This window comes from Helianthus annuus, chromosome 17 (genome assembly GCF_002127325.2).
Source record: "Helianthus annuus cultivar XRQ/B chromosome 17, HanXRQr2.0-SUNRISE, whole genome shotgun sequence".
In the NCBI taxonomy this organism is placed as follows: Eukaryota; Viridiplantae; Streptophyta; class Magnoliopsida; order Asterales; family Asteraceae; genus Helianthus; species Helianthus annuus.
The window spans coordinates 148,891,956-148,912,697 of record NC_035449.2 but is presented as its reverse complement, the minus strand read 5'-3'; the positions used below and the strand labels follow the sequence as shown (position 1 = coordinate 148,912,697).

The window sequence follows — 20,742 nt, the reverse complement described above, 5'->3', positions numbered from 1 at the left end:
CACGCCAATTCCATGGCTTTGCAAGTCGTCTAGGGCTAATACTTGATTATTCGGAATTCAAGCATTCCGTTTCAAACAACCCCTTTTCCTTTAACACTATTGTTTGACCCATATTCTGGGCTCTTATACTTAGATTAACATCACCAAATCATTAGTATGGTGCAAATTTATCATTTAACTAGGTATAAGACCTTCAAGTCTCTACTCTCGTGATTCTTTTGAAAACATCATTTTGACCCGTTTGGCTATTTAGTGAAAACCATCACTTCATTGGCTGACCAAACTAAATACCAAGTCCTTATTTTGACCCGTTTGATGGTCGAGTGTACTTCGTCACTTAAACGACACATCAAACGCATTCGTTACACTACAACATCAATTACATATAAACTAAAGCATTTAAGCATAATCTAACGAGACTAAAGTCACGTACCTTTAAAGCGCACCTTTTCCGCGGGTATCACTTCCGGCGTGTCCACTTGACGTTCCGGATTCTTTGCCTAAAGAGTTCAATTTATAACAAAAATTAGAACCCTTTCATAAGCTTTATCGCATTATTTCTTAACATACTCAAATCTGCGTTTTGCCCAACTTTTAACATTTTACCCTCTTTTAGGCATTTTATCGAACACCTAACGGGTCAGATTTTTATATGATCTAAACCAAGTTCATGACTCGAGTTTATCACCAAAATTAACTTCAACTTGACTACATGTCTATATGTTAACATTAACAACTTAGAGTTTTCCTCATAATTTCAGTTTACACTAGAACAAGAGTTTCAATCCTAGTGTTCATCAAGTTTTACAAACATGCTAATCACCCATTATGGTGATTTTGATCTATACAATTATCATGCAAGAATTTGACAAGAAATTATCTAGGGTTTGTCCCTAAACCTTACATTACTTCCAATTTCATGTTTACTACACATAATCAAGCTCTACATTCGATTTTTGATCATATACATGAACTTTGAATCGAATGAAAATGACCTAATTCAACATACCTTAGGATCCCTTTGACAAGGTGATCACGATTCTATGCTTGGATTTCGATTTCTAACTGATTTGAGGCTTCAATTTGTGATTTTCTTGCAAGTTAGGGTTTGGGTGAAGAACCCCCTTGTCGCCCCTGCTTGTTGATCGACCAGACACCTCTTGAATGGGGTGTTTGGTTGGTTTTTTACTATTTTAGTAATTCAAGTTCTGATTTTTACAAGATTGGTCCCTCCATTTATTTAACATAACAATTTCTGTTGTTTTAACCTCATTGTAGGCTAATGCTAGACATGTTAGCTAACCAAGTTACTACACTTCTAGATGGGTAATTCCTCATTTATTTATACTATATGTATTATTATAAAGTTTTATATTTTCGGGATGTTACAAGTCCACCCCCCTTAAAAGGGTTTCGTCCCCGAAACCGGATTACGTACCAAACAATGAAGGGTAGAGCCGTTGCATTTCTTCTTCGGATTCCCATGTAGTATCCGCACCCTTCCTGTGTTCCCACTTAACCTTCACTTGGTTAATTATCTTGTTCCTCAAACTCTTCTCCTTACGATCTAATATCGCAATTGGGTTAACCACATAGTTGAGACTAGTATCCACCTCGATATCATCATAGTGAATGCGAGCGGTTTCATCTGCCAAACATTTCCGGAGATGTGACACGTGGAATGTGTTATGAATCCCACTCAACTCATCAGGTAGTTCAAGATGATATGCTACTTTACCAACCCGTTCGGTGATTCTGAATGGCCCAATAAATCTTGGGCTCAATTTCCCCCTTTTTCTGAACCGTATTATTCCTTTCCACGGAGATACTTTTAGCATTACTTTATCGCCCACTTGAAATTCAATAGGCCTATTTCGCTTATCCGCATACGACTTTTGTCGATCCTGAGCTGCTTTTAGGTGAGCTCGGACCATATCAATTTTCTCATTCGTAGCTCGAATTATATCAGTAGATGCTAATCCTCGTGGTCCCACTTCTCCCCAACACTCCGGGGTTCGACACTTTCTACCGTACAACATCTCATATGGGGCCATTTTAATGCTCGATTGATAGCTATTGTTATATGAAAAATCGACCAAGGGTAGATGGACATCCCAGCTACCCCCGAAGTCGATGATGCAAGCCCGCAACATATCTCCCAATGTTTGTATCGTTCTCTCACTTTGCCCATCCGTTTGCGGATGATAAGCAGTGCTAATGAACAGTTTAGTTCCCATTTGTTCTTGGAATTCGCGCCAAAATTTAGAGGTGAACCGTGTATCTCTGTCTGACACAATAGATATCGGAACTCCGTGTCGTGCTATGATTTCATTGGTGTATACTTCCGACATCTTTTCGGATGTATAAGTCTCACGAATCGGAATGAAGTGAGCACTTTTTGTCAATCTATCTACGACTACCCATATAGCATCAAATCCGCGATTGGTTTTAGGCAATTTGGTTAACAAGTCCATCGTGATTTGTTCCCATTTCCAAACTGGGATATCCAACGGTTGTAACTTACCATACGGCTTTTGGTGCTCCGCTTTGACTTGTAAACAAGTCAAACACTTCTCCACATATTTCACAATATCTCTTTTCATTCCGGGCCACCAATAGTTTTATTTTAAGTCATTATACATTTTGGTCGCCCCCGGATGAATTGAATAATGAGATTTATGGGCCTCATCAAGTAGACGCACCTTGGCCCCACACGTATTTGGAACCCAAACTCTCCCAAATCGAGTTTTTAATCCTTGGTTATTATCCTCCAGGTCTTTTAGCTGCCCAACTATCCTTTCTCTCTTCATGTTTTCCTCTTTGATTGCTTCAATTTGAGATTTCCGGATTTGTTCAAGCAAACCCGATGTCACAATTAACTGCATCGATCGGACTCGAATAGGCGTATAATCTGTCTTTCAGCTCAACGCGTCCGCTACTACATTAGCCTTCCCGGGATGGTAATGTATATCACAATCAAAGTCCTTTACAGTCTCCAACCACCGCCTTTGCCTCATATTTAATTCCTTCTGATCGAAGAAATACTTTGAGCTTTTGTGGTCGGTAAAGATAGTGAACTTTACCCCGTACAGATAATGCACCCATACTTTCAAGGAGAACACCACCGCCGCTAACTCGAGGTCATGAGTAGGATATCTCTTTTCATGAGTTTTCAGCTGCCTTGAGGCATAGGCTATAACCTTGCCTCGTTGCATCAGAACGCAGCCAAGCCCCGAATGCGAGGCGTCCGAGTAAACTATCAAATCATCCGTTCCATCCGGTAATGACAATACCAGTGCTTGTGTCAATTTTTCCTTAAGCGTTTGAAATGCCTTATCTTGGTCGTCGCCCCAAATAAATTTTTCCTCCTTGCGGGTTAGTTTGGTCAGTGGCGTGGCAATTTTGGAGAAATCTTGTATGAACCTCCGGTAATAACCCGCGAGCCCCAAAAAGCTTCTGATTTCGAAGGATTCTTCGGTGAACTCCATTTTGCCACGGCTTCTATTTTTGACGGGTCTACTAATACCCCGTTTGCATTAATGACGTGCCCGAGAAATTGCACCTCTCGCAACCAGAAGGCACATTTTGAAAATTTTGCATACAACTTTTCTTTTCTGAGCGTCTCCAAGACTTCGTACAAATGCCTCATGTGTTCCGCTTCGTCCTTTGAGTATATTAAAATGTCGTCAATAAATACTATCACCGACTTATCTAGCATAGACTTGCAGACCCGCTTCGTCCTTTGCATTTTCAGTCCCTGGTCCTTTGTAACATGGTTTTGAGCTTTGTTTTTGCACTTTTGACCTCTTAACCTTATTATTAAGGGCCTTGGGACTTTTACTAACTTGGTTAAGTCCTTGACCAACCTTGTAACCACTCATAAGGCCATAGAATTCAATGTTGACGCTTTTAACCCCTCGTACATGAATTTGATCATAACTTTCTCATACGATAACGAAACTTTATGAAATTTTTACCACATATTCTAGTGAGTATAATTTATCGTTGCAAAGCTTCGGGTCTGCCAAAAGGTCACTCAGAGGTATACTTTGCACATGTTGACACATTTAGCCCCATGCAGTTTGTAACTCCTCACTTTCTTTCATATTTAGCTCCGTATGATCCATGATTTATTCGTTTGAAGGTATAAACATCTTGTAGGGCTATTTTTGAATATAATTATCCATTGTTGACACTTTGGACCCTTATATTCACATAGTTTCCCCATTTGTCAACATTAGTCCCTCTAAAGTATTCTTACACACGTTCAGAGCTTATGACACGTGTTCATACATTATTGGACATAAATTTTCAAGGTGTTACAGATGTAGAGTATGCGCGACACATGTTCACCTAAGTAAACACGTGAAGTAAAGTAATGTGATCCTTAGCAACCCCTGTCACAACATGTGCTGAGTCCAAACTATAGTACTATCGTTGCTAAAGGCGGTCTGGCATAACATTGTGTAAGCATAGTAACAAGCATTCAACAAATTACGTATAGCATGCGGGGACGGTTAGCGTTTATAAATGTTTGTGTTGTGTGTTGTGTTTTTATAGGGAACGTATATAACACCCAAAAGTGCGTGAAACGAAAATCGGTTTGAGTATACTCACAGAGCGTGTACTAATCAAGAAACACGATCCTCAATGGATTGAAGGGAGCGCCGGGTCAGCCTGCGTACGGGAACAGAAGCGTAAGTCCTCCAAAGTGCTGAAACGGTCGAAAATCAGAGTGTCGGTGGGAACAGAAGCTTCGTACGAAGCTGGTGCCTTCGTATGAAGGTGGGTCTTCGCACACGTGCGGCTTCCGTTGTCCAAAATCGAGTGTCTTCGCGTCTGTCTTCGGAAAATCGAGTGTTCATCCATCCAACCTTAAGCTACTAATTAAACTTAAAGTCGTAGAGGTCTTTGATTACGTCACGAGTGGGAATCGGGCTGTTAGGTGTAAAACCAGTGCCTTCGTACGAAGCTAGCTTCGCACAGAACAGTCCAGTTCACAAACGTGGCTGTTTTTGGCATTCGATGTTGTGTTTTCGCCTGTATCGGATGTGTTTCCGAGTCCTTTTCAAGTTGGTTGCGACATTACCTCATTCCACTATTCAGTGAACGAGATACATGCCGTTTTTGGTTTGTTTTGGTGTAAAAATCAAGTTTAAGAAAGTCTTGAAAGGTTTACACTTAGATCTAACACTTGGTGAGTGTGAAACTGTAGGATCGGATTCTGACCCAAACGAGTCGTTCAGAGGCTTTCTCCTTTGTTTCAGGTGCGGAATAACAAGAAACTAAGGTAGAAATAGCACGCAGATCACTTTAACTATTTTTCTATTGATTTGACGCTGATTACACTTCAAATCTCGCACCGGCAGCACTTCAGTACGATTTCTCTCACTGCTTACTACTGAGATCGCTCATCATGTATATATAGGGCTTTGGGACCGCTTATTGGACAGGCCCAATAAGCGGCCCAGAGACACATGAGCGATCCAACATAATTGACACTCGAGCGACCCATCTTCATGACCATTCGAGCGGTCCAACTAACCTAATTGACATATAAGCGATCCAACATGCCTAACACTATACAAACACTCAATTTTACATATTTCTAGCCCAGATCTAACGTTCTAAGATAATGACTCAATACAAGACGGAATCAGCAGATGTAGTGCACCAACAGACTCCCCCTCAGATGTTGATGGAGTCGACTATTGAGTCACAACATGCTGTGTCTTCACATCTTCAGTCTTGATCAGTCTTTGGGCTTCTATCTTTCTATCCACAGACTCCCCCTCTCAATTTGCTGGCATTCCTTTGATCTTCAGCAACATCTTCAGGATCTTTGTCTGGAATCAAATCTTCTTCAGAAACTTCTTTCTGGAATCAAATGCCTGGAACTTTCTCTGGCTCTAACTTTCATCAGACTCCCCCTATCATCATGCTAGGATCTCTGTCTGGAAATCGTTATTACCATTGAAATCAACTCCTTGCTTTCTCTGTTTAAGCTCTTCTCTGGTTCTGATGTGTCTCCTAGCTATCCGTAGCAACAGGATCAGAAACCTACAAAATTCAAACAATCTATCACAAACAAATACAATTGTGATTCAATTTAATGAATCAACTGATCATATAAGAAAACTATGAAGATCAAAATGTAGGCTAACATTAAATTTAAACATCAAGTTAATGAACCAATTTTGCATTTCAAATCTTCACAAATTCACACACTCTCTCCCAAACCATAAGTTCAATATGTTTAGCACTTGAAATGTTGAAAATCAGCTCTTCACACTCTGTTGTCGAAAATCTTTTTGAAGTTTTCAAATATCAAACTAAAACACAATATTTTTGAATTTTTGAATGTAATGAAATACAGAAATGAAACACTATTTTTGAGAGATTGTGCAAGAGGATCATATCGGATTTGAGACACATCACTAACACCGTTGATCTTGAATAATCAGCAAATGTTAAAAACAAATTTACTTCTGATTGTCAGTATTGTTGTCCACTTAAACCTCTACACAAGTTTTCAATTGATTCAAGATACGTATTTAATGTTTTAGAACTTAAACTTATTTGCGTGTCCCACTTCTTGAATATACTCCCGTATCCAGATCTCAATATTCTGATTTACAGGTAAGTATACTACAAATGATATCTGTATATAAATTAGGGGAAAAATGCGAAGACTGAGGGATCTCAGGTCAGAACTTCCGTTCAGCAGAGAGATATCAGTTTCGACTTAGCAGTGTGTCCCCTTTAGAGGATCTTTTCCGCTACAACAACTGATCATCAATTTTATTGTCTAATCAGCTGAGGGCTTTATGCTATGTTTCAAGCATATTAGAGAAAGTATTAGCCAGGGACTAGGTCAGAACTACCGTTCAGCAGAAGTCCCGGAATAATACCCCAGACATCATTTGAGTAGAAAAACCTAGTATTTCAGAATAAGAAACCTTTCAAACGAGATTTCAGGGGTTACCTATATATCCAAGTAGTGTTCCCCACAACTAAGTAAGTTTGAATTTAGGTTTATATCTCGAATACAATTTACTAACTGTGTGAAGTCAATCGACACATCATTAGTAAGACTTGTTTAAAAACATTTTTGACTTTACAAATCTCTAGCATGCTGTGATATTCTACCGATGAACTATCATTTCCTCTTTTTGCAACAAAACTCATTTTCAATTTTTCAATTTTTTAAATTTTTCAAAATTTTCTTACTCCCCCTAAAATCAAAATATGTTTCAATTTTGATTTTCCGAGGAAAAATTGAAAACAAACTATACAAGAAATATGACAACATTATGTGAATTACTTCAATTCACCATTCTTGTGCAAAAACAATCAGAACTCCCCCTCACAACAAACTATTTTCCCATAGTGATTTCAAAACACTTAAGTTTGTTTCAATCAAAATGGTTTTTCCGGAAAAACTAGTTTGTGTTCCAATCATTTGTAGAATCGGGGTTATCTCATCATCTTGTTTTCTTCAAACATTTTAAAGATTTATCATTTCCAGTTTTACCATAAACCATCTGTAGAAAATCAAGTACAACTTAATGTCCCTGATTTACCACATGTAGAGCGAAAAATCACCAAAGTGAAATTTCTCAAGAAATGTGCCGATTCATGATCCACGATACCATCTTGGGATCTCCGGCAAGTCAGGTTTTTCATTTAAACAGATTTACCCAAGCCTGACGGTCCTTGGGTGATTTCGAATTCTTGTTCAACAATGGTGGAAAGTTTGCATCATCCATTGTTAAACCTGAATTCTCCTTTTTTACCTCAACCAATGGCTCCTCTGGTTTTAATGAACCAGGATCATTGCCTGCAGGTGGCTTGTCTGACTTTGACCTGTCAGATTCATCGCCTGAAGGTGGCTTGTCTGACTTAGGCACGTCAGATTCATCGCCGACCTTTTCCTTCTTCTTTTCTTCTTTTGTCCTCAGATTTGTATCTGATGAATTCTTTTTGCTTGTCTTTGCAGCTGAGGGAGTCGATTCATCAGAATTTTTATTCTTTTTGTCCCGTGAACCCGAGGACAAAATCTTCTCGAGATATTCTCTCGCTTTCTTCCTCTTTTTCCTCAGTCTGTCTTTCTGCCCCTGTGAAAGTTTTACTTTCTTTTCTTGAGTTGATTGTTCTTGAACTTTAGGTTTCAAAACCTTCTGTTCCTGGGGCTTGACTTTAACTGGAATCTTTGCCGTTTTCTGAGAATTAACCCTCAATATTTCACTAGACTTCCTTGGGCAATCTCTGGCAATGTGACCTTTGATGTTGCAGTTAAAGCACCTCCTGGTCTCATAACTCCTATTTCGGCAGTTAACAGCAACGTGTCCTTGATAACCGCATCGGTAACACACTCTGTTATCGTACCATATACCACCTTTACACCAAACACTTAGATCATAGCATTGTTTGGCTTGGTGATATTCTTTCCTCAAGTTTGCTGGATTTTGCTTTGAAGCACTGTGGTCCGACCTGCACCACTTATTACCAACAATTTTTGAGTTTTCATTTTTTAAGTTTTTTGATTTTTGATTGCGATTGGATGATTGAACTGATGAGCTTTTATTTTCTTTTTGAGCACTTTTCTCATTTTTAAATTTTTGATTCTGTTCCACTTTCTTCTTCAAAGGTTTTTGCTTAGAGCATTCTCCCTTTTCAGTCGATTGCAGAACAGTTTTCTGAAATTTTTCTTTTAATTTCAAAAATATTTTCTTTTTCTTAATTTCAGCATCAGAATCTGTCTCAGACTCATCTGCTGAATAAAATTCCTCATTTTCATCATCAGTTTTCTCATCACAATCTTCAACTTTGACTTTGTCAAAGTTTGTGACATTGTCACTTATTGGCACTGAATTGATTGGTTTTGGACATGGAAACTTCAAACTGTCTGATGAAGTCACAAAACCGATCAACTTCTTTTCAAGTTCATCTATCTTGATCCTGGAATTTTCAGCTTCTTTTTCAAGCTGAGATATTCTCTCAAGATGAGACTTGATCGAATTTTCATTCTCATTCTTCAAATTTTCAAGAACAGACTTTTCATTTGTCAGAACTTTTATCTGTTCCTGAAATTTTGATTCATTCGCTTTCAAATTCTTGTTTTCCAACTTGATCCAGAAATCTTCATCTTCTGATGATTTCTGATTGTTTTCAAGCTCTTTTTCCAGCTTTTCAATTTTCTTTCTAGCACACTCACCTTCTTTTTCGAGTTTAATGATTTTCTGAAGATGGGAATTTATCATTTTCTGCTTCTCAATGTTGTTTTGGCTAAAAACATTTCTCCCATCTTCAAGAATTTTCATTTGATTCTGAAATTCTTTCTCAATTTTAGTTTTTTCAATTTCAAAACCTTTAACTTTTTCTTCAAAAACTTTTTCTTTTTCTTTTAACTTCTTGTTTTCAAATGTCAAACTGTTCAAGTTGCTTAACAGTTTGTCATTTTCAGCCTTCAGTTTCTCACAAATTTCCTGAATCATAAGAATCTGTTTTTCATTAGTTTGCCTCTTGTTTTCTAACTTCTTGATTTCCGATGTCAAACTTTCTGCATCTTTCACCAGTTTGTCATTGACCGTCTTGAAGTTTTCACATTTTGAGCATACTGAAGTAGAATTTGAGGATCCAAACTTTACAGATTCTTTTTTCTTTGCTCTTTGGTCACCATTTTGGTTTTTCTCCTTTTTATCATTAATCCTCATTTGTTCTTCAATCCTTTCAACGAGTGGAGAAATCGTCAGTTGAGAAAATTTTCCAGAACTTTTCAAGTTCAAAATATAATCTTCCCATTCTTCTTTTGGTAAAGCACTGACAAATTTTTCAACCCATTCTGCTGGTTCTTTAGTAATACCAATTTCAGACATTGAAAGAACAAGATGTTTATATCTTCCAATGATATCCTTAGTGTTTTCTCCTGGATAACCTGAAAATGAATCAAATTCTTTCTTTAATATTTCTATTCTATCAAGTGTTTCTTGAGTCATACTAAAGAAATTTATATCCATTATTCGATAACACGTTTTTTAAACCCTGTGACGAATAAGCGAACCAAATACAATCTGATCAATATGCAGACCAGTCAGCTAGCCCAAATAAGCAAACCAATAAGACAAACCGTTCGAGCGAACTGTCTTTCGAGCGAACTAATCAATTTTCAAATAAGCGGTCCAAATCAATTCGAATAAGTGATTCAGAACAGATCGTTCGAGCGGTTCAAGATGTTCAATTCGAGCGGTTCATAAAAGCGATCCAAGGTCAATAGACCGAATACGCGGTTCAAGATTCGTTCGGATGAGCGGTTTACACTACTGACTGTTCGAGCGGTTCACGTTACTTGATCGAATAAGCGGTTCTCAGTCGACCGAATAAGCGGTTCAAGAGTCAGTCGATTTGAGCGGTCCAGAACAACTAATTTCGAGCGGTCCAGAAAACGAACTACACTCGGACATCATTTTGGCACACAATTTCTTTGAATTTCAATCTGAAACTTTCCAGGGTTTGTCTATGTACTATCGCGCACAATCCCCGAGATTTTGAGCAAATTTCGACCGTGAAATCTTCCCGAATCAGAAAAAGAAGGTGTAGAAGTAAGAAAAAGTGATGAATTCCGGCTATTTTCTACAGAGAACCTCCTCCTGAGCTCTGATACCAATTGTAGGATCGGATTCTGACCCAAACGAGTCGTTCAGAGGCTTTCTCCTTTGTTTCAGGTGCGGAATAACAAGAAACTAAGGTAGAAATAGCACGCAGATCACTTTAACTATTTTTCTATTGATTTGACGCTGATTACACTTCAAATCTCGCACCGGCAGCACTTCAGTACGATTTCTCTCACTGCTTACTACTGAGATCGCTCATCATGTATATATAGGGCTTTGGGACCGCTTATTGGACAGGCCCAATAAGCGGCCCAGAGACACATGAGCGATCCAACATAATTGACACTCGAGCGACCCATCTTCATGACCATTCGAGCGGTCCAACTAGTCTAATTGACATATAAGCGATCCAACATGCCTAACACTATACAAACACTCAATTTTACATATTTCTAGCCCAGATCTAACGTTCTAAGATAATGACTCAATACAAGACGGAATCAGCAGATGTAGTGCACCAACAGAAACCAACAGATTTCTAACTTGGGAAGCCGTAGCTAGTCCCAATACACTCAGTTAAGTGTAGATCTATTGTAAAAGAAGAAGGTTTGATGAAAAACATGGAGATTTCTGTGTAAAAGTAGGATTTTATGAAGAAAAGAATAAGTTAAGTGGAAAGATGAATGTTTTTAAGTGAAGACATAAGAGTTTAGATGAAAACGAATTGATTCTTGTGGAAATCGAAGTGGAAAACGTTGTATAATTGAATAAAACTATTAAATCTTACTTGAAAATGGTCGGACAACAATTCGATAGAGTTTCGGTATGAAACCATCAAGTGAGAATGAATGAGTGTGGGTGGGTATTTATAGAGGATGGGTGTTCGCACAGAAGGTCCTAGTTCGAACCAGCTGCCTTCGTACGAGGCTGGCTGGCTTCGTACGAGGGGCCTATTTTGTGCATAATATCCCCGTTTTCGCGTGTAGGATGCTTGTTTAATATGTTTTGTTGCTTTAGTTAGTTAGTACTTCAAGTATTTTAGCGTAACATCGTGTTTCGGGTCGCGTTGCGTTTTAGATTGCTAAATCGAGTTGTGCGAGTAGCGTTGAGTTTGCGTTGCGATAGCGTTTGCGAGTAAACAACACACATAATAAGCACACACAAATAAGACACATAAGAACACACAACATAACATTACTACTACTAATAACAAAGTTTGCGATTTAGCGTGTTAGTCGTGATAAGCGTATGCGGAGGCGCGAGTGGTTACCGAACAAACAAACACACTCGGTAATTTAAATGGCATAATTCGCTGTAATTCGTGTTACGTAAGCGTTTGCGAATATAAAGCGTTTAAAACATATAGCGGTGTGGTGTGATGAAAGCGTTTATATCGAATCTCGGAATACAAGACGGTTACAAATCGAAGCAAAGCAAACAGGTAACGATCCGAAAAGTCGGGTTATTACAGTTACGAAAAAAGAACTTCAAAACGTGAACGATTTCAAAAATATAAGGAATTTAAAAAGGATTTATTTTAAACGAACGAGTGGTTTAAAAACGAAGATTTTAAAAAACGACGTTTAAAAATAAACCTAAAAATATAATTTAACAAGTGTAACTGATGTGTGCTAAACAAACTATAAAAATTAACTAAATAAGACTCTCTAAATTAGACACTAAAAAGCTTTAATTCTAGACTCGACCTAAAACCACACAATCGGCAAGTGTACCGATCAATGTAGTATAACCTAGGAAGTCCGGATATCGAACCACAGGACTCTATGTGTCACGTAACTAGACTCTAATAGACACTGACATACATGACTTAACTTGTTTAATTGTTTAGGGGGGGGGGGGGCGGTTACGGAAAAACTAAGGAAATCTATTTTAAACTACTAAATTAACTAAAACTAGACTAAAACGAATTAAGACTAAGGACTTTCCTTATATGAGAACGAGACCACCTAGACAAGAATCCTGGATCACTTTTAAAGAGTTACCGATTAAGTTAAATGCATGAATTATGGAACCGGGATCATGTGATACTAAACCTATTAAGAACCAACTAAGCCCCTTGACCCTTCTCAAGGAGAAACTTGTGGAACTACCTAGGCCGTTAATCATACCGGTTATTAGACGCCTTCCCAGTTGTCTAATTATTGTGTAAGTACCCTAATGTTGATCTACTCTTTTCCAATCATAGATCTAGGGTAGTTTGAATTAATTAATTTGACTTGATAGACTAATAAAACCGACAGGTAAACCAAGAAACAACCTTTTCCAAGGACTACCTAAAGCAATTCGTCGGGTAAGACCTACCAATAGCCCCTCACTTTCCAGGTATTAGGACTAGCAGAACAATAAAACCTAGCAAATTACTAACAATTACTTCTAGGGGTTATTGGCCAATTCCACCCTAAAGAATTAAGATATATTACGTGATATAGACACTCACCAAGATCTAAACCCTAGCACGACTCTATATTGTGATAAAGACCGTCACTAAGAATCATACGAATCAATTGACAATAATAAACCAAATTAAAGTACGTATGTGCATCAAATCAATAAACCAAACTTTTTACTAAACATAATCAATCCATAAAAATCATGCAAATAACGAAAAAGGTAAAAACTTCATATCAATCCATTCATCAAGTCTAGGTGGCTTAAAAGTTTAGCCAAGCATCATAAACTTAAAAATAATCAAAGAAGGTTTAAATCCAGAATTCATTGGCATAGAATAATAGAAACTAGAAAACAAAAAGAACCCGTAAATTCTTTGACTTCCAAGCTTCCCTCTTTCAATCCCAATAATTCTCTAGCCTTTAACCCTTGTCAATATTCTCTAAAAATTCGTCCCGGCTGACTTCGGGCGTCTGATCCTATTTGCGTGCCCAAGATCTGCGTTCAGCTCCCTACTGCCGTGATGCCTTTTTTTTCAACTCCTCTCCTGTATATTTGCGTCCCCCAATATTCTTCTGATAATGTTGCGTCTATGTTGTTTCCTCAATGTTCACCGCCAATATAATGGGCTTGGCCCCAAGTTGTTTCTGTCGCCCCCAAGCACAAAACTCCTATATCTTTCTATTACCTCTTTAGAACGTTGGGCTCCTTTTCTTTTATTCCTGCCGTCCAAGACTTATACAATATATATTTTTTTAAATCCGTGTCTCATTGGACATAAGGCCTTCATGGCCCACCAAACTTTTGTAGCTCACGTAATATAGTATGCATGTTCACTATTGATTGTTCAAAGTGAATTACTTCACTTCCAAGCCAGTAGCTATGATTTGTTTAGGATGGATTGTGAATGATTCTCAGAAAATAGCGACGAATTTCCTTTCGGACACTAGCATTCTACTCTGCCCAACTGGCTGGTCATTTCCTTATTAATTGTTTTCACTCCATTTGCACCAGGACCTGACAAAATATAATATAATGTAATATAATACTAAAACTAAACAAAAACAAATAAAAGCTATACAAAAATTATACAATTTACACGGGACAAATATGTGTATTTTACCTCACATTAAATATCCCCACACTTAACATTTTTTCGTCCTCGAAAAAGAATTGTGCAACGGAATCAGAGACGGATAAGTACTTGGGTCAAAAGCATATGTATATTTTATTAAAACCAAAGCTTGCGCTAGCCGCGATTGCGAATATACTTGTCCCCTTAAACCCAAGTCCGGTCTCAAGCCCTTATCATGTAAATTTAATTTAAGTGCGGTCAGTTTACCTAGGGTCTCACGCTAGAATATACAGTCCACCTACTCCCGCCTCAAGCTTATAGAACGAAAGGAACGATCACTGGACCAATTCCCAACCGTCTTATATCAAAACCAAGAGAATTTACAATCAATTCTTTTTTTCATTTTTTTTTCATCACTTTTTCTTTTCAATGAGCGTAGACGTTGCTTTCCCTAACCAAGAGGCATTCCGGCTGTAGAGTCGCTATCCCCAACTCAGATTACTTAGGCTTCGGTACTTTTTTTTCTTTTCTTTGCAAGGTCGATTTCACACACCCTAGCGGTAATCCGGCTGTAGAGTCGCTATCCCCAGCCCAAACTACATAGGAATGCACTACTTTCATTTAGTTTCTAGCTCATTATTTTATTTTTTTTTCACTATTTTTTCTTGATAAAAAAATTCTAACGGTTTTAACTTATAACGGTGTCCCTTATACTCTTATCGGCAGTTTCAATTTCCCATATCTCCCAGGCGAAAACCACTAGCAGACCGACAATTAAGGTATATTAGCTCAAATGGACTTAAAACCAAACCCGGGCCTATTCACACATCCGTAACTAGACACAAGCTCGATCTATTTTAATCTCATATTATTATTATTTGAACCCAAGCAAAAATTCATCTTTTCTATCATTTTCCGAATAAATATGCAATCTTCTCATTTCAAAGGACATTTTTCTGATTTTTCATTTTTTTGTATTTTTTCATTTTTTTAATTTTTTTTTGTATTTTTCATATTATTGACTCAAGACTCACTAACTAAGACCTCAACGATAGTTTTCCATCCCCACACTTAAGGATTGCATTGTCCCTAATGCAGAGATGGAAACTAACAATAAATACGAAAGAAATAAAATACAAAGAGAGTTGGAAAAGACTTAGCTGGTTAGGACAAAAGTCAGTGCCAGCCGTACGAGTCTTGAATCCAACGAACGGTCGTATAGCATTTCATTCGCGATCGTTGCCTAGTCTGCTTGGGTTTATCAATATGGCAGTTCCGAACTCACCCGAATGAAGATTGAGTACGGGTGGTACAATCCAAACTTGCACAAACACAGCAAAACAAAATCCAACGTAGTACCGACTCTAAAAACGACTCAAAAACTACTAATTCAGACTCATGGTACAAAATAAAAGACTCAAAATACAAACTCTACAAATGAGTAACAACTTCTCACATGCTTATGGGGGATCATAGAGATGCAGCTCACCTCCAAACACACACTCACGGGCTGTAGCACCATTATACCTATTATTGCCCGAATCGCCCCAAACACTCTTATCTCTCTCACAACCTCTCAACTCCTCACCTGGCGGTTTGAGTCTATACTCTTCGTATCGAACTCTATCCCCACACTGAGCCTTGCTCAGTATCTCTATCTTAGATTCTAAACGCACCATTCTCTCCTCTAATTCCTCTACTCTCCTATCCGGTGGGTCCCCACACTTGAGTCCTATTACTTTCTCTAGACTCGGATCACTCACCACCTTCTCCTCATCTCTCTTCTCCTTCTCACACTCTCCATTAATGATACCGCCTCCACTCTATCACTAGGCCCTCTCGAATTCATAACCTTACAAACTACCGATTCCTCGCCCGCTCTAAGTGTGATGGTGCATAAAGAGACATCTATGAGAGCTTTAGTGGTGTTCAAGAACGGGCGTCCTAAAATTAACGGTACGTTTTCATCGGCTTCCATGTCGAGAATTACAAAATCGGCCGGAAAAACGAACTTGTCAACCTTAACAAGCAAATTCTCTACTATACCCCTAGGATGTTTCACAGATCTATCAGCTAAGGATAATGTCATTCGGGTAGGTGAAACCTCGCCTAAGTCTAGCTTCTCGTAAAGAGAAAAGGGCATCAAATTAATGCTAGCACCTAGGTCGGCTAAGGCTCTAGTATTTGTGTTACTACCGAAAAGACAAGGAATAGTGAAAGGTAAGCTTTTCGGGTAGCTGATTTGAGACAACGGCCAAACACCCTCCATTCAACGGAACGTTGGACAACTCCCCTAACTTCTCTTTATTCCTAAGAAGATCTTTCAAGAATTTTGCATACTTAGGCATGGACTGGAGTGCCTCTATGAAAGGTAGATTAATCTTCAATTGCTTGAAGATGTCTAAAAATTGCCGGTATTCCATTGAGTATTTTTGGTTTCTAAGGCGTGAAGGGAACGGGACTCTAGAATGGTCTACTAAGGGTGAAGGTCTAACATCTACGGACGTTTTCTCAACTTCCTTCTCAACTTGAGACTCACCGGGCTGTGCGGTACTTGCTGGGCCTAGCCTCTTTTGCACTTCGCCGGGAGCCTCCATCTCTATCTCCTCGTCGACAATATCCCCATCCTTATCAACTACTCTCTCTTCAATACTAGGGTCCCCTACTGTTTTGCCACTACGAGTGGTAATGGCCTTTACATGAGCATTCGGGTTAGGTTGGGTGTTACCCGCAAACTGACCGGGTAATCTTTCCTCTAACTTCCTAGACATATCACCAACAACCCTTTGAAGGTCTTGTAAAGCAACTTGGTGGTTCTTAAGCATAAGGTCATGTTCGCTAAGTTTCTTTTGGGTGGTTTGGTCCCTAACAACTAGTTGGCTCATCATTGCCTCCATTCTTTCTAGACTACCCCCTAGATCATAACTTGAATCCTGACCTGTTTGAACCTGACTACTCGACCCCCCATCCTTGACCTGCCCATTGAACCCTTTGTTGAATTGTCCATTTGAACCCCCACCAAAGAGTGAACCTAGACCCCTATTTGGATTTTGAGCTATTTGAAAACCAGGAGGTCCATTTGAGCGAAAAATATTATTAATATTATTATTATTATTTCGCCAACCCGAATTAAGATTACTTCCAAAACCACTAGGTTGACCTCCACCTAGACCTCCTCCTACAGAATCAACTTGCTCCTCACCAACTAGCAATGGACACGCACTTGTATCGTGACCCCCTCGGCAAAACTCACACTTATCTACCTTTGCCTTAATTTCCTTAAGCTCCCTAGTCATGTTTTCCAAAACAGCGGCTAAACTAGGATCCATGGTGACATGGTTCACCCCTCGGGTGGGTGCTCTAGTAATGGTATTAGAATTACCACTTTGATACCGCTGATCGGCTCGCGATTGAGACTGAGCAAATGCCTCGAAACGCTCTAAACATTCAGCAACTGTAAGAATACCCATCATATGCCCCCCATTAGTATCAAAACGATCACGAGTCTCTTGGGTGAGACCGTTATAAAATTTCTCACATAAAGCCCAGTCGGAAAGACCATGCTGGGAGCAACGAGCACACAGGTTTTGGAAACGCTCCCAAGCAAGGTAGTAAGGCTCGTCGGGCTCCATACGAAAAGAGTGGATTTGATCTCTAAGGCGTGAGGCTTTAGCGGGCGGGAAATACTTATTCAAGAAGGCTTGACCAAGCCCCGCCCAAGTGGTAAAGGTGCCGGTTGGTTAAGAGTCCAACCACGTAGTTGCACGGCCAGCTATTGAAAACGGGAAAAGCTGTAGGTAGGTAGCATCGTTGGGTGCACCGTGAAGGCTAAAAGTAGCTAGCATACGAGAGAAACGGTTGATGTGGGTCGGGGCGTCCTCATCGTCCCGACCATGGAATTGGATGGTATTAGTGATGGCTTGCATGGCATAAGATGGAATCTGCCATGAGTTTTCATTGACTATGGGTGGAACGGTGATGGGTGAAGCGAGGCCGGTGAAATTTTGAGTGGCTTGCTGATGGACGGTCTGCCTATTGTTGGCCATTGGTTCTACGTTCACTGGATTGCTAGAGGTACTAGAAGTAGGGCTATCGGGTGGGGAACCTTAGGTGAGGTTTTAGGTGACTGAGGTGGGGTGGGTAATGGAGTGGAATCGAAATTGGGAAACTGAGATGTGGATGAAATACTAACCTGTGGGCCTTGGCCCAAACGAGACGATGATGATGACTCGGTGACTGGTGGCTTCGGTGGCGGTCCGTGCGAGCGCAGATGTGGCATCCACTATCAGCAAAAACCTGAATGTGAGAAAAGCAACAGTAATCACTACGACTCAAACGAAAATAAAAGACTCAAACAAACTAAACACGTAGCACGTATATGTCAAATAAAGTCTATCAAAGCTAATAAACGCGATTGCCAAGAGTCCCCGGCAACGACGCCAAAAACTTGATGTGTGCTAAACAGACTATAAAAATTAACTAAATAAGACTCTCTAAATTAGACACTAAAAAGCTTTAATTCTAGACTCGACCTAAAACCACACAATCGGCAAGTGTACCGATCAATGTAGTATAACCTAGGAAGTCCGGATATCGAACCACAGGACTCTATGTGTCACGTAACTAGACTCTAATAGACACTGACAGACACGACTTAACTTGTTTAATTGTTTGGGGGGGGGGGGTTACGGAAAAACTAAGGAAATCTATTTTAAACTACTAAATTAACTAAAACTGGACTAAAACGAATTAAGACTGAGGACTTTCCTTATATGAGAACGAGACCACCTAGACAAGAATCCTGGATCACTTTCTAAGAGTTACCGATTAAGTTAAATGCATGAATTATGGAACCGGGATCATGTGATACTAAACCTATTAAGAACCAACTAAGCCCCTCGACCCTTCTCAAGGAGAAACCGGTGGAACTACCTAGGCCGTTAATCCTACCGGTTATTAGACGTCTTCCCAGTTGCCTAATTATTGTGTAAGTACCCTAATGTTGACCAACTCTTTTCCAATCATAGATCTAGGGTAGTTTGAATTAATTAATTTGACTTGATAGACTAATAAAACTGACAGGTAAACCAAGGCACAACCTTTCCCAAGGACTATCTAAAACTATTCGTCGGGTAAGACCTACCAACAGCCCGTCACTTTCCAGGTATTAGGACTAGCAGAACACTAAAACCTAGCAAATTACTAACAATTACTTCTAGGGGTTATTGGCCAATTCCACCCTAAAGAATTAAGATCTATTACGTGATATAGACACTCACCAAGATCTAAACCCTAGCATGACTCTATATTGTGATAAAGACCGTCACTAAGAATCATACGAAGCAATTGACAATAATAAACCAAATTAAATTACGCATGTGCATCAAATCAATAAACCAAACTTTTTACTAAACACAATCAATCCATAAAAATCATGCAAATAACGAAAAAGGTAAAAACTTCATATCAATCCATTTATCAAGTCTAGGTGGCTTAAAAGTTTAGCCAAGCATCATAAACTTAAAAATAATCAAACAAGGTTTAAATCCAGAATTCATTGACATAGAATAACAGAAACTAGAAAACAAAAAGAACCCGTAAATTCTTTGACTTCCAAGCTGCTCTCTTTCAATCCCAATAATTCTCTAGCCATTAACCCTTGTCAATAATCTCTAAAAATTCGTCCCGGCTGACTTCGGGCGTCTGATCCTATTTGCGTGCCCAAGATCTGCGTTCAGCTCCCTACTGCTGTGATGCCTTTTTTTTCAACTCCCCTCCTGTATATTTGCGTCCCCCAATATTCTTCTGATAATGTTGCGTCTATGTTGTTTCCTCAATGTTCACCGCCAATATAATGGGCTTGGCCCCAAGTTGTTTCTGTCGCCCCCAACAACAAAACTCCTATATCTTTCTATTACCTCTTTAGAATGTTGGGCTCCTTTTCTTTTATTCCTACCGTCCAAGACTTATACATTATATATATTTTTTAAATCCGTGTCTCATTGGACATAAGGCCTTCATGGCCCACCAAACTTTTGTAGCTCACGTAATATAGTATGCATGTTCACTATTGATTGTTCAAAGTGAATTACTTCACTTCCAAGCCAGTAGCTATCAAGCCAGTAGCTATGATCAGTTTAGGATGGATTGTGAATGATTCTCAGAAAATAGTGACGAATTTCCTTTCGGGCACTAGCATTCTACTCTGCCCAACTGGCTGGTCATTTCTTTATTAATTATTTTCACTCCATTTGCACCAGGACCTGACAAAATATAATATAATGTAATATAATACTAAAACTAAATAAAAACAAATAAAAGTTATACAAAAATTATACAATTTACAGGGGACAAATATGTGTATTTTACCTCACATCAGTAACATTTAAAGAAGCGCACGAATTTAATAAAGGAAAGGTTAAAATATAAGGAATATTAAACAAAAAAACGATCGGAAGATTTGAAAAAAATAAATAAACCATTCTAAAAAGGGTTTGAAAATGAGTGATCTTTTGCAAACTTTTTATTAGAATGGTTCATTTTTTCTCAAATCTTCCATTTCTTTTGTTTTTATACACGTCATTTTGTAAAATTTTAAAAATGAATTACTTAAAAAGGTGATTTGTTTAAAAATGTTTAAAAAAC

At 38.8% G+C, this 20,742-nt stretch overlaps 2 protein-coding genes across 2 annotated transcripts; both read right to left on the bottom strand.

Moving 5' to 3' along the window:
- Positions 1–1,430: 1,430 nt before the first annotated feature.
- LOC110924918 lies at positions 1,431–2,054 on the bottom strand. The gene has a single exon (XM_022168893.2). It carries the CDS (start codon positions 2,052–2,054, stop codon positions 1,431–1,433), a length of 624 nt encoding a protein of 207 aa, XP_022024585.2.
- A 12,657-nt stretch (positions 2,055–14,711) lies between these two features.
- On the bottom strand, positions 14,712–19,974 carry LOC110924861. The gene is made up of 2 exons (XM_035986911.1): positions 19,693–19,974; positions 14,712–18,393 (listed from the first exon to the last, which is right to left on the bottom strand). The coding sequence occupies exon 2, from the start codon at positions 17,727–17,729 to the stop codon at positions 16,290–16,292; it is 1,440 nt and encodes a 479-aa protein (XP_035842804.1). The 5' UTR covers positions 17,730–18,393; positions 19,693–19,974; the 3' UTR covers positions 14,712–16,289.
- Between the last annotated feature and the right edge of the window lie 768 nt (positions 19,975–20,742).

Excerpts from the sequence above, each read along its gene's own strand:
- LOC110924861 (XM_035986911.1), bottom strand. The coding sequence starts at position 17,729 with ATGGAGCCCGACGAGCCTTACTACCTTGCTTGGGAGCGTTTCCAAAAC.
- LOC110924918 (XM_022168893.2), bottom strand. The coding sequence starts at position 2,054 with ATGGCCCCATATGAGATGTTGTACGGTAGAAAGTGTCGAACCCCGGAG.